At 36.5% G+C, this 14,090-nt stretch overlaps 1 protein-coding gene across 1 annotated transcript in view; it reads left to right on the top strand.

Moving 5' to 3' along the window:
• Positions 1-1,217: 1,217 nt before the first annotated feature.
• LOC149790618 (thrombospondin-1-like) overlaps positions 1,218-14,090 on the top strand; it is a 38,240-nt gene continuing 25,367 nt past the window's right edge. The window contains exons 1-4 of the mRNA XM_089971428.1: positions 1,218-1,375; positions 9,133-9,372; positions 9,603-9,773; positions 10,614-10,784. Coding sequence (XP_089827554.1) covers positions 9,141-9,372; positions 9,603-9,773; positions 10,614-10,784 — 574 coding nt within the window. The 5' untranslated portion in view covers positions 1,218-1,375; positions 9,133-9,140. The remainder of the gene's footprint in view (positions 1,376-9,132; positions 9,373-9,602; positions 9,774-10,613; positions 10,785-14,090) is intronic.

The following is a 14,090-nucleotide window of genomic DNA, read 5'->3' as shown; positions in this document are numbered from 1 at the left end:
GAGATGTTTTCTATTGCTAGATTGAAACACTGTTATATACTTTGTCTCAAGCGTGAGATCAGCTAAAGTTATTGTGACTGCTGCGTCCAAAATTTTCTCCATATTAATTAACTATTGCCCGGTTGCGCTTTGCACTGATTATTCACTACTCTTCCGTTGAAAGTTGCTCGAGTATGGATAAGACTCCGCCATGTAAAGCGATCCTGTGTGCGATCTCCCAATGCCTCAGGGTCAATGTTGAAGTGTTTCCCAAAGTCAATATTGACTGGAACAGTTCAGTAAGTTTTTATGCCATGTGCGAGAACCCGGCTTTCGTAGCTTCTGTTGGTAAAGCATCTTCCCCAGGTACTTTGCCATTTGACAGCATGACAATTTGTTTCATAGTTTCTGTCAGCACAGGCGGTTCAGCAAGTGTTGTGTTGATGTGTTCTTGGGAAATCAGAAGTTAATCAATCGCATCCTCGCTGAATAGATAACTGTTGACTGAGGATGCTGGTGAAGTGGTGTGTCCATCTTTGAAGAATATGTTCTTTGTCTGTAAGCAGTATGTCGGGACTCAGTATTGGAGATATTCCCGATGAAAGTGGCCCGTAGAGTGCCTTGAAAGCATCATAGAAGTTCTTCACATCATTCCTGTCTGCGTAGGACTGAATCTCGTCTGCCTATTGTTCAAACACGAGTCTTGTAACTCTCTTAGTTTCAATTGGACCGTCTCTTGATGTTGTTGAAAGGTGCCTTCTTTGATGAAGTGATATTTTTTAAGCAGGCCTTCTGTTGACTATGCTTTATTCTGAAGTCTCCAATTGCTGATATGTTTTATCCAGGTAATTATAGCATATGACGTCATGGAAATTACAAATATTAAGTGATCACCTGGGGCAATGGGGCAATAGTTTCGTTGATTTAATGGTTCATGATATTACGATTAAAGGAAATAATTTGGGTATTTTAAAGATTATCAAATTTTGTACATTTATGTTTTTTTCCTTCACTAGATAGAGAGATAACAGGATTTTTCCTTTCTCTGGTAAAATTCCGAAATTAGAAATTAAATTCCAAATAGTTGAAGCAGTCCAATACATCCATGCAAAATGTTTCCTCGAACTTTATGTTGTTGCTATTTCTCACTATAATAATTTGTTTTTAACCATAAGATTCTTATCTTTTTACGATAAAAACTAGTGTATGTCTCTGCTGTGAAATTAGCACGCTCTGACATATTAAACCAGATTGCTTCCCTAATCGGTGTGTCTGATAAGACTGTACATTTGCAGCAGACAAACACGTTTTATCCTACTTATATCCATCGTGGTCGATCGTCACTCAGCTGTCTCTCGTCTAAAAAGCCAATTTGCTTTCCAGAACATCGGTCAAAGTAAGTTCTGTTTTATTGGTTATTAGAAATTATTTTGCAATTAACCAAAATTAATGTCTTAATCTTACAAATCGTCAGATTAGTGACTCTATTATCGATTGATACGCTTTGAATGTCAATTGATAGAAAATAAATACAATTATTAAAATATATGCATTAGCATTGTTTTGAATGTACGTTTATATCTGTTATCTTATCTCTGACGAATTTGCAGTTGCTCAGCGGATATCATACAGGACTAGCATTCAGGTATTGCTGGTCAGAAAATATACTAAAAAACCATTAAAGCATGATAGATACTCTCCGTCTAATTCGTTGATAACACGATTAACATTAAAGTCTATAACATATTAAAATCAAACATTTCCATTTACCATTTCCTCAATAGACTGACGCGAAGTATCGTGTTCCATTGTAGACTTTGGCCACTCCTTGTACTAATCAGTTACCAAGTCAATATATTTGAAATATCTTCATATCATAATGATACGTGGATTGATTAACTGTTGGAAAAGTATTCTTGCACTGAGAAGTAAAGGATTAAACCAAACAAACCTAGCATTTAATGGTAGACATGTTGACTGTATGTGTTTCTTGTCTCATAAAGAACCCATCAATAATTGGCATCAATACTCAGCAGTGCCATTCAAGTGGCGTGCTTTTTTATGAACTTTTTGCAGTACGAATCATACATGTCACTTTCCTCACTCTATGTTAGTTTTCTAAATTTTATGTTATTGCTTTATAGACTGATGAACACAAAGCATCATCATCTTGCTTTTTCGACTAACACAGTATCCTTCATCTTACTTTTCACACTAACAAAGTTATATCCTCTTGCTTTTTCGACAGACCAAAAAATAAAAGTTAACATCATCATTAGAAAAGAAGGTTTCTCCAGCCAATTGATAGACATTACTGACATCTCAATTTTTCAACTGTACATATTTCAGGATTTTTCTTTTTCTCAAATTTTCCAATTCGTTTCAGAACATAAAGTTTGTCATCAGTTTTTAAAAGTCGTTTTCAAAATGATTTGACGTTATTTGTGTCAGTACTATATTCATTTAAAATGCAAGGTTTAAGGCACTGTCTTTTTGTCATACAACACAATTATATATATCCTTACAGAAGAAACTAAATTTAAGCCGTACAAAAACAATCTTTAATATTTGCGCACTTCCTATCCATATAGAGATTTTACAAAACCTTGAATCTGACTACCCGTTAATATCCTAGAGCTTGCACACATAAGTTGCTAATACAATTTGAAAACAAATATATGTATTACTGATTGGCTAGTCATATTAGTAGTATAGGTAATAACAGGGTAATAAATTAGTCTAAGTTTCCATACCGTCGTACGTTGTTAATAAACTGATCAAAGCTACCATCCTGTCATCCGTTGTTAATATACTAATCAAAGTTGTTATGCCGTCACCCGTTGTTAATAAACTAGTCAAAGCTGCCATACAGTCATCGGTTGTTAATAAACTAGTAAAAGATGCCATACAGTCATCGGTTGTTAATAAACCAGTCAAAGCTGCCATACAGTCATCAGTTGTTATTGAACTAGTCAAAACCCGCCATACCGTCATCGGTTGTTACTGAACTAGTCAAAACCCTCCATACCGTCATCGGTTGTTAATAAACTAGTCAAAGCTGTCCTAATGTCTTCCGTTGTTAATTTACTGCTCAAATTTACCATACCGTCATCGGTTGTCAATAAACTAATCAACGTTGTCATGCCATCACCCGTTGTTAATAAACTAGTCAAAGCTGCCATACAGTCATCCGTTATTAATAAACTAGTCATAGCTGCCATAAAGTCATCCATTATTAATAAACTAGTCAAAACTGTCATAGAGTCATCCGTTATCAATAAACTAGTCAAAGCTGCCATACAGTCATCCGTTATTAATAAATCAGTCAAAACTGCCATACAGTCATCCGTTATTAAAAAACTAGTCAAAGCTGCCATAGTCATCCGTTATTAAATGAAAAAACCCATATAATGACTTCGTCAAAATTTCTATTTTTGGTACAATGTGTTGAAATGATTACCCAGCATACAAGTGTAGAAAGATGGAACTTGTGAATGGAGGCTAACAGGTATTATATAAAAGAAATCGCTCAGATGAGGTAGTATTGTGCTGATTGAATATAAATCTCATATGCCTTGCTCATGCATACCCATGAAGAGTGAATCTCAACCAGAGTAGATACTTCGACAGTGTCCACTGCCATTCTCGATTGCATCCGATTCCACCTTCTCGGCCTTTTCAATTTAATTCAATTAAGAACCTGAACTATGATTTACCAACAGGTTGGGAACGCACCGTTGGCCAATGTGGTTACAGCGTCTGCCTCGGATGCGAGAGGTCGTGGGTTCGAGCCCCGGTCGAGCCATACCAAAGACATAACAATGGTACTAGCTGCTGCCTCGATTGGCGCACATCATTAAGAGTTTAATGTTAGGACAGGTCGGCCAGGTGTCATGATAATATGATTGGGTGGAACACCATGCTACATGTCTACAGCATGATGTCCCAATGCTAGACGTATTGTAAACTGCCACACTGCAGACGTCGTAGCGATATGACTGAATTTTTTAAAGCTATGTTAATAATCCAAATCATACACACACCATCACCAACATTACCACAACTATCTCCAGGATACAACTCTTGTATTTTCAAACGTTTGAAAACGTCTACAGCCAGCAATCGAATACGAAGTGTTATCATGGAGTTTAGTAATATTTCTTATGTTCAGTAAAGATAAATTGCATAGCTCTTTCATGTCTATTTCTAGGTTTGCTGGGTCTTGTGCACTTATCATGATTTATTTTCATCTCATTCTCTTTAAACCACTTAATCCATTTAGCTGACCACTGTTTCAGTACAGTTTTATAACATTAAATGAATGCTGAGCATAAGCGTGTATGTTTGTCATGAAGATATCTGCAAAATCTTTACACAATAGGGTCCAGCTTTATTATATAGTCCTCATTCTTTTCTGAATCTTTAAGAATAGAATAGAGTCCAGCTGCGTTATATAGTCCTCATTCTTTCCTGAATCTTTAAGAATAGAATAGAGTCCAGCTGCGTTATATAGTCCTCATTCTTTCCTGAATCTTTAAGAATAGAATAGAGTCCAGCTGCGTTATATAGTCCTCATTCTTTCCTGAATCTTTAAGAATAGAATTTAGTCCAGCTGCGTTATATAATCCTCATTCTTTCCTGAATCTTTAAGAATATAATAGAGTCCAGCTGCGTTATATAGTCCTCATTCTTGTCAAAATCAACTTCTTCATTTATATCTTTTTTTTTTTTTGGGGGGGGGTTGCTAACACCTTAGAGATTCCAAATGTTATAACAACCAGGCATGCGTTACAATCTTTTCTGCAAGCTGTAATTCTTTACCAATCAGTTTAAGAATAACCCCAGAATTTATCGATTTCAATTCTCTTTTCAAGAACTGATCTGGTAATGCTTTATATAAATGCACTAGATGCAAACATAAGTAACAACATTGACATTACTGCTGGGTTCAGCTGTATGTATTGCCTTTAAGCTTTTATGTTAATATATAAAAGTATGACTTGCAAGCGCCTCCAACATGGTCATATGGCTTGCATTTCTTTTAAAGTTATGCTTCCTTCCCTATTTAAGATGTTTGGTGTTTTAGCTTTAGTCCTGTCGCAGTACTTGGCATGTAGTTGATTTTAATCCCAGTGTCTTACTTTCATATTTGTTTTCCTGTACATGCTGTCAGTTGTTGCATTAATTCCAGCGAAGTATGTCATACACGTTATGCTGTATATGATATTTCTGATTGCAATGTCTTCAGATGAATGTATTCGCAGTGCATTTTACATTTATCGTACGCATACTTTCTGCATGTTTGTTGTTATTCTTATCCGATCTTTGTATTTGTATATTAAATTGTCTGCATATACAAAATTTATTGTATACGTGTAATTTCCCAATCCTTACGTGTGTGTAACTGTGAACATACACGGAATCTGCAGGTGTAAAAATTTTTTTTAAATATATAGGAAAATTAATGCCCGTGTGTATGTATTATGTAATTGGGCTTTTTAGTCTTCAAGTTTTTCTAGTCAGTAAAATAGCTTCACTGAGCTATTTTTTCTTACTATGTAAATGAAAATCAATTTTAGTTACAATTGTTCTACTGCTTATTATCTATTATCGGAACAGAATCGCGTGACGCATATCAAGGCAAAACGAGAGATCGAAATCGAAAGAGCATCACGACAGAATTTGAAAATCATTCGTATACTGTTCATATTCTTAACACAAGAAAATAGAATACACAATATTAAAAGGCGTGTTATTGGCATTAAAACGGGCCAATATATGGTGGCTTCATTGAAGACGATTATAATTGAATATATTTAATGGCATTAAAACAGGTCAATATATAGAAGACTTCATTGAAAACGATTGCAACAGAGTTAGATCGTTGCCGTTTTGCGACTTGTTGACGCCTCTGTTTGCTGCCATTTACATGTGTACAGCCGTTAGTTTTACAGCCCTTGTCACAACTGAGTCTCCTGCGACAAGTTTCACTAGAAAGCTCTACATTTCTTCCTCTATTTTGACTTAATTAAGAAAACATTTTTCTCACAGAAAATTCAGCACTGACCTGAGATTACAGTTCAGCCAATCATAAATGTTCCTTAAATTAGTCTTGCCATATCTAGCATGTCACGTTTAGTGGTTCTTCAAAAAATTTGAGGAATTTATCTATAGACTCCATTTTCAAGACTTGAAAGGTCTCATAAGTTAAACTGCAAAGTAAGGATTTGATTTTGCATCTTTTCCACAATCTCTTTGTCTAATAAAAAAATTACCGATGTTGTCGTCATTGTCAAAAGCAACACGAAATCAAATCTAAATTTGAACAGAATTGTTGAAACTGGGTTCTGGTCTTAGACGATCGGTTTCAGAACATTTTATTTATTTATGTAACGAGTCCAGAGTTCAGAATCTTCTTCCAGTTCCAGTGTACTTCTGGCTTTCTTTGCGACTATCGTATCATTTCTATTGTTTCAATATGATCCAACAGTTATCAAAAGTTTTGTTGCTAACCTCTACTTGATACCGATAAAATACATTCCTGCACAAACCACATGCTTGCATGAACACACACACAACTAAATTTGACTTTATACATAAGAGCTTTCTGTATAAATGCACTCGAACAAAATGTTTCTTGATTTATTAATTCTGCAAATTTGAAGAACTCTAAAATGTGTAATCTATAAGTGTTCTTCACCAGACATATACATAAAAGGTTTCTTCATTTCTCAAGGGAAAAATCCGAAGTTAGAAATAAAATTCTTAATAGTTTAGGCAGTCCTGTACATTCACGCAAAACCTTCCTTCGTGCTTCGTGTTGTTGCTATTGTGACATTAATATTTTTTTTTTTTGTAATTGGCAGCTTTTAATCTTAATGCAATCAAATCTCATTCGTATCTTAGGTATGAGATTGCTCGGCCAGACATATAAAAACACAATTTTTCCGTAAACAATCTCCAGTTTAATGTGTCATATAAAGCAAAGTGTTTGCACTTCCTTCTAAGTCAAACATATCGTGTCTGATCGCCACTCAACAGATGGTTGTCTGAACAGTCAATTTTCTTTTTGTCGAATACATCGGCCTAAGTAAGATTTGTTTTAATTATGGATAACAATGTTGCCGAGAACCTAACTTAACTCATGTTCTCTCTCTCTCTCTCTGTTTGTCTGTCTCTCTGTCTGTCTGTCTCTGTCTGTCTGAATGTATCATTCTCTCTCTCTCTCTCTCTCTTTGTGCGTTTGACAGTTTTATTATTGCGGATCGTGTATTTGATGAGCATATTTCTTCACGTTGGCTGTTAATATTATATACAACTATCCGAACACATACACAATTATTACTGTCAATGAATGATTCCATCAGTCATTTTAAATGTAAGTGAACCGCTGTCATTGGGATGCTGGCTCCAAACTTGTCTAGAAAAGCTTGCTGTTGTGCTTATGTGTAAGGCATACAAATTCTAAAATTGATGACTTTAAATAGTTCGTATCCAATTACTGACTGAATGCTATTATTGCCTGGGGAGATATAACAATCTGTTGTGCGCAATGTGTAATATCCTCCCGGACTTCCATGATTTTGATAAGATATTTTTGTCATTCTCAAAATACATAAATTCAGTTCCTCTTGGTCTGCAAATCTCGTTAAAGTACTGTTTTCTATTATTATCAAGTATTGCCAATCAGATGAAACAAATAATTTAGTAACTTTTTGACCTCTTCTTTTGTCGTGGTGGAGGATGTGATTGGTACTCTCACCGTCCTTCAAAAGCAACGCATTTATGACATTAGTAATGATACAACGTACGAACAGAAGCCTACAAATATATTTGTTTCTCACAGCATGAATTGTGGCAGTATTAGGTGTGAAATATATACTTGCTTGTGGTGGAACTAGAAAGTCTTAGGACATTAAATAAAATCACTTCAACTTAAAACTTTTTGAATTAATAAAAGATAAACAAAGCAACTGTATTTTTCAAAACGCACAAATGACGAAATCAGCTTCATATGCATCCATATAATGATGTCAAAAGAATTAGCAAACTTGTTACTCTTTGATCATTGATTTCCTGTAACCAATACCAAACACATGGAAAACATCCATGCTCATAATGGAGAAACTAACTGCGGCACGTTTCCTGCTTATATCCTTTAGCATAGCACTGTTTGCTGTGTGGATAAACACGAATGGACATTTATAAATTGGCAAATGGGTAATCTTTTTACGGTACTTAGTGCTAATAAACACTATAATATGGAAGGAATACATGATAATTCTTCAGAAGTAGTGTAAAGGTGCTTGCACGTTAACAGTTCGTGTGGCTATACAACACATTTCTGCATGAATTGTGTCTTAATTCTGGGCAATGCGGCACGCCATAATTCAACATTTCGGAATTTAACATCGCCAAGACATCTGCTTATCTCCTGACATACTTTATCGACAAAGTAAGTACGCTCTCTGATGAAGTTCAGTACTTTGGCATCTGACCTTATTTCTCCAGGAGTACCTTCCCTGTCTCTGCCGGGCAGATAATGTTGAGTGAGTAGCTGGTGTCAAACCTTGCCACTTATGCAGACGTCACTTTAGCTTCGGTTACTGTCTTCATTACAGAACAATATAAATATCCTTGCAGCAGAATGTTCTTAACAACTGAACGTTAGCTTTAGCAAACGAAATCCCAACACCACACTAAGAATCTAGTTTATAGTGTACATGTTGATTTTTGTACTATTCATGATGAAATAAACGAATTAATTTCTCATGTATACTTCGGCAAAAATACTCAGCCAAAAATGTACAAATCAAGTGATGCCTACACTAACTTATCACAATGCCTAGAGTAGATTCCTAAAGTAATAACATGTTTTTGTTTTTGTTGTTCTTTCGGGTCTCCAAAGAAATATTTGATAGTTTTCATCATGAAATCCCCATGGAATTATTTCAAGGAAGATGTTACCCGGCTAGATAGGCATTACATTTATTTGAATTTCACATGCTTTCTATGACACACCTGAAATATGTTCAGCTGCATCACTATGAATTTGCACCAAGTTTATACCTTTGCTTACGTTTTTGATTGCACTCGGATAGCATCCTAGTAAAAATATGGTAAAGCGCAAACTATGGGTTTCTCTCTTTATAGTTTACAACATGAGTGGAATCATAACAACAGTATTGTTCCTGGCTGAATTTATAGCAATTGTACTGGGTGAACATACAATGTCTTCATGGAGCACATGCTCGGTATCGTGTGGATATGGCGTCCAAACACGTCACAGAATAGAACTTCGGTCATCTGAAAAGGATACTTATATGCAGAAACCACAGCGAAGCGAAACTGAGCATCATCAGCATAGGCAATGTGTAATCGATTGCCCTGTTGGTAATATAAAACTCTCTCTCTCTCTCTCTCTCTCTCTCTCTCTCTCAGGAATTGTGGTATAATAATAAAGCTCGCATCTGGAATATTGAATCAGAGCGCCATTTTTAAAATGTGAATACGAAGGTTCTTTGAGCAGTGACATCCTAAAGTTCGTCCTAAATCTATTTTCATATTCTTACATAAAAGATGACTTTTCCATAATAATATTCTCGATCATTTACGTACGGTAGACGGAGTGTGGGGACCATGGCAGACTTCTTCAGCCTGTTCAAAAACATGCGGCGGTGGTTTGCAGACCTTACAACGTTTGTGTAACAATCCTGCGCCATTGTTTGGAGGGCATGCTTGTGTCGGAGATATCAATGGAAGTCAGTCGTGTAACACATTTCACTGTCATATAGGTAATAACTTCATCTTTCTTTAAGTTTCGACTCTTCTCAATCTCATTTTTTTTTCATTCATTTAATCCGTCTCTAATTTTCCAAACTCTTCTTTCTCCTCTCTTTCGTCTTTCCCACCACTGTCTTCGTTGTATTTTGCCATCGTTATTTTAACAGTCTCGACTAGTACTGATAGAGGAATATGTCTGATTGTCTTCCAATGTGTTTTTATTCTTTCCATAAATGTGTAAATATTATAATTGCATGTTTTCTTAAATTGGTAGTGCATATCAGAAGAATAATTGTCGAAATGCTGTCGATATAAAATACTCACAAACTACGCCAGGTTTTACGGATTTTGTAGTCAAAATATTGTTGTTGTTGTTATAAGGTTTAACGCCATTGTTCAGGACAAGACAGGCCGTACATAGCGGCCAGTATTGCAAGTTCAGCAAGAATCCGGGAGAATCCCGGAAAGAACCACCGACCCACGGGAAGTTACTGGAACGCTTTCTTATGTACCTACTTGTCAAAGTGTAGAAGGATCTTGTAGTCAAAGAGAGTCAAAGAATATAGAAGAATACAAGCTGTGCTGATCCGTTCTTCACATAAGACGGTGAATTCAACTTGTACTTATGTATGTTTCAATGCCAATGATTTTATAATGGAAGACTAATGCTTGTAATTTACTAGACTTTTCGCGAACAAAGTCAGGTTTTAAGAAATACAGAGTTTCAACTGCATTAAAATTTCCAATGATGACTAAGCTAGTTTCTGAAGTTTAGACGAAAATATATTTTTATATAAGAGTAAGTTTCGTTTACTTTAAATTCATGCTGATCTTGCGTTTTGTTTTGAGAGATGGCGGATGGAGTGACTATCATCCCGTGACAGATTGTTCCACCACGTGCGGTGATGGTGTACAGACTTTGCAACGATACTGTAACAATCCTATCCCGAGTAATAATGGCAAGGTCTGCGAAGGAATGGATACCATGATTCAGGGTTGTGATAAAGATCCGTGTCCTTCAGGTACCAGACCTCTTATTACTCTTCATCTTCCTATTATTATTATTATTATTATTATCTGTTTCTCTAAGACAATTTGTCATTTTGCTAGACATCCATTCCCATTTTAAAGAACAAGACAAGTGTACAGAGTACATCAAGATAAATGTAAGAAACGCTACAAAGTATCGTAAATAGTTTAATCTATGTAAATAATAATTTAATATTATATAACTACTCCACATTGAAATCAAATTTTGATTTTGCGACCGTTAATGATTTGTATGCCTATATCCGATGCGAGTATGACAAATATCATGTCTATATCATATGCGAGTATAACAAATAGCATGCCTACATCTCATGTGAGTATAACAAATAGCATGCCTATAGCCCATACTAGTCAAAATTGCATGCCTATATCCCATGCGAGTATATATCTCATGCGAGTGTAACAAATAGCATGCCTATATCCTATGCGATTATAATAAATATCATGCCTATAGAATATGCGAGTATAACAAATTGCATGCCTATAGCCTATTCGAGTATAACAAATTGCATCCCTATAGCCTATGCGAGTATAACAAATTGCATGCCTATAGCCTATGCGAGTATAACAAATTGCATGCCTATAGCCTATGCGAGTATAACAAATTGCATGCCTATAGCCTATGCGAGTATAACAAATTGCATGCCTATAGCCTATGCGATTATAATAAATGTCATGCCTATAGCCTATGCGAGTATAACAAATTGCATGTCTATAGCCTATGCGGGTATAACAAATTGCATGCCTATAGCCTATAGCCTATGCGGGTATAACAAATTGCATGCCTATAGCCTATGCGATTAAAATAAATATCATGCCTATAGCCTATGCGATTATAATAAATATCATGCCTATAGCCTATGCGATTATAATAAATATCATGCCTATAGCCTTTTCCGATTATAATAAATATCATGCCTATAGCCTATGCGGGCATAACAAATTGCATGCCTATAGCCTATGCGAGTATAACAAATTGCATGCCTATAGCCTATGCGAGTATACAAATAGCATGCCTACAGCCTATGCGAATATAACAAATTGCATGCCTATAGCCTATTCGAGTATAACAAATAGCATGCCTATAGCCTACGCGAGTATGACAAATTGCATGCCTATAGCCTATGCGAGTATAACAAATTGCATGCCTATAGCCTATGCGGGTATAACAAATAGCATGCCTATAGCCTATGCGAGTATAACAAATTGCATGCCTATAGCCTATGCGAGTATGACAAATTGCATGCCTATAGCCTATGCGGGTATAACAAATAGCATGCCTATAGCCAATGCTGTTATAACAAATTGCATGCCTATAGCCTATGCGGGTATAACAAATTGCATGCCTATAGCCTATGCGAGTATAACAAATTGCATGCCTATAGCCTATGCGAGTATGACAAATTGCATGCCTATAGCCTATGCGGGTATAACAAATTGCATGCCTATAGCCTATGCGGGTATAACAAATTGCATGCCTATAGCCTATGCGGGTATAACAAATAGCATGCCTATAGCCTATGCGGGTATAACAAATTGCATGCCTATAGCCTATGCGAGTATGACAAATTGCATGCCTATAGCCTATGCGGGTATAACAAATAGCATGCCTATAGCCAATGCTGGTATAACAAATTGCATGCCTATAGCCTATGCGGGTATAACAAATTGCATGCCTATAGCCTATGCGGGTATAACAAATTGCATGCCTATAGCCTATGCGGGTATAACAAATAGCATGCCTATAGCCTATGCGGGTATAACAAATTGCATGCCTATAGCCTATGCGGGTATAACAAATTGCATGCCTATAGCCTATGCGGGTATAACAAATATCGATATCAATATTTAAACATGGATTGACAACCTGCTTATGCGAGACTCTTGTTTTAATCCTAGAACCTCTTTCATGCTTGGTTAGGATATGTTTAACTCTCGTATTAATCGTCGAACCTGCTTCATTCTGGGCGAAAACGTGTTTCACCCATATCTTACATTTAGACCGTCATACAACACATACCACAAGTACACTTTATAGTCATCAGCCAGATACCACAAGTACACTTCATCGTCATGAAACAGATACCACAAGTACACTTCATAGTCATGAAACAGATACCACAAGTACACTTGATAGTCATGAAACAGATACCACAGATACACTTGATAGCCATGAAACAGATACCACAAGTACATTTCAAAGCCATGAAACAGATACCACAAGTGCACTTCATAGTCACGAATCAGATACCACAAGTACACTTCTTAGTAGTCATGAAACAGATACCACAAGTACACTTCATAGTCATGAAACAGATACCATGAAACGGATATCATAAGTACACGTCATAGTCATAAAACACATACCACAAGTACACTTCATAGTCATGAAACAGATAACACAAGTACACTTCAGAGTGATGAAACAGCAGCAGAGGGGGCGAATCCGACATTTTGTCCAATCGTCATTTGGCTTAATTAATACTTTCTGCAACTCAACGATCTAGTGTCGTCAGCGCCTGGTAAAAAAAAAACGACGTCGTCGTTGGGGGGGTCGTCCAATCGTCATTTGGTTTAATTAACACCTTCTGCGCGCCGATCCCCAGCGTCGTCAGCGTCCGGTAAACACATCGACGACCGCGTCGATGTCATCGCCCCCTCTGCTGCTAAATGGTTATTTACAATGAAAATCTTTATGATCTTACAAACAGAGTGATCACTAACTCCTCCTCCTGTAGATCAATTAGGTTATTTGACTGATCGGTAATTTTAAAATTAATTCTCGTTAAAAACCGATCATGGCATCGCATATAGACCGGATTAATCGGACTCTCAACGATCAAAAATCCCGGAGGGGCTGTTGGTGAAAATGAATAAAGGATATACCCCTGTTGAGCTTGATTTGATTGCTTGGTATCCACCTGGTAACTCCCTTCGATAACATCACACACTAGATTGATTGCTATCACCGATGCGATATTTACGTTGTACGGGGCAATATGCCTACCATCATCTCCGTTATCGTGTCTGAGGATATGAGTTGATGGACTGAGAAAATCATTAAGAGACTTTCTTAGTTCTGGCGCGTTGTATCCTGGAAACCTAAAATCCGGTAAATCGGCTTCTGCGATATTATACTCGGTTAGGAATCGTTGTTTATTATCATCGCTGTTAGCGGATATTGTCCCGATGATTCGTTCATTAATATATTCCATGTCTGATATAAGTTGATTTAACACCTCAACGTGTTTTTGTGCTTTTGTTTCCCGTAGCTGTTC

The sequence above is a fragment of the Sinohyriopsis cumingii genome, chromosome 10 (assembly GCF_028554795.1).
Source record: "Sinohyriopsis cumingii isolate HCF-2022 chromosome 10, ASM2855479v2, whole genome shotgun sequence".
In the NCBI taxonomy this organism is placed as follows: Eukaryota; Metazoa; Mollusca; class Bivalvia; order Unionida; family Unionidae; genus Sinohyriopsis; species Sinohyriopsis cumingii.
Note: the sequence above shows the minus strand (reverse complement) of the source record. Positions and strands in the feature narration are given on the sequence as shown.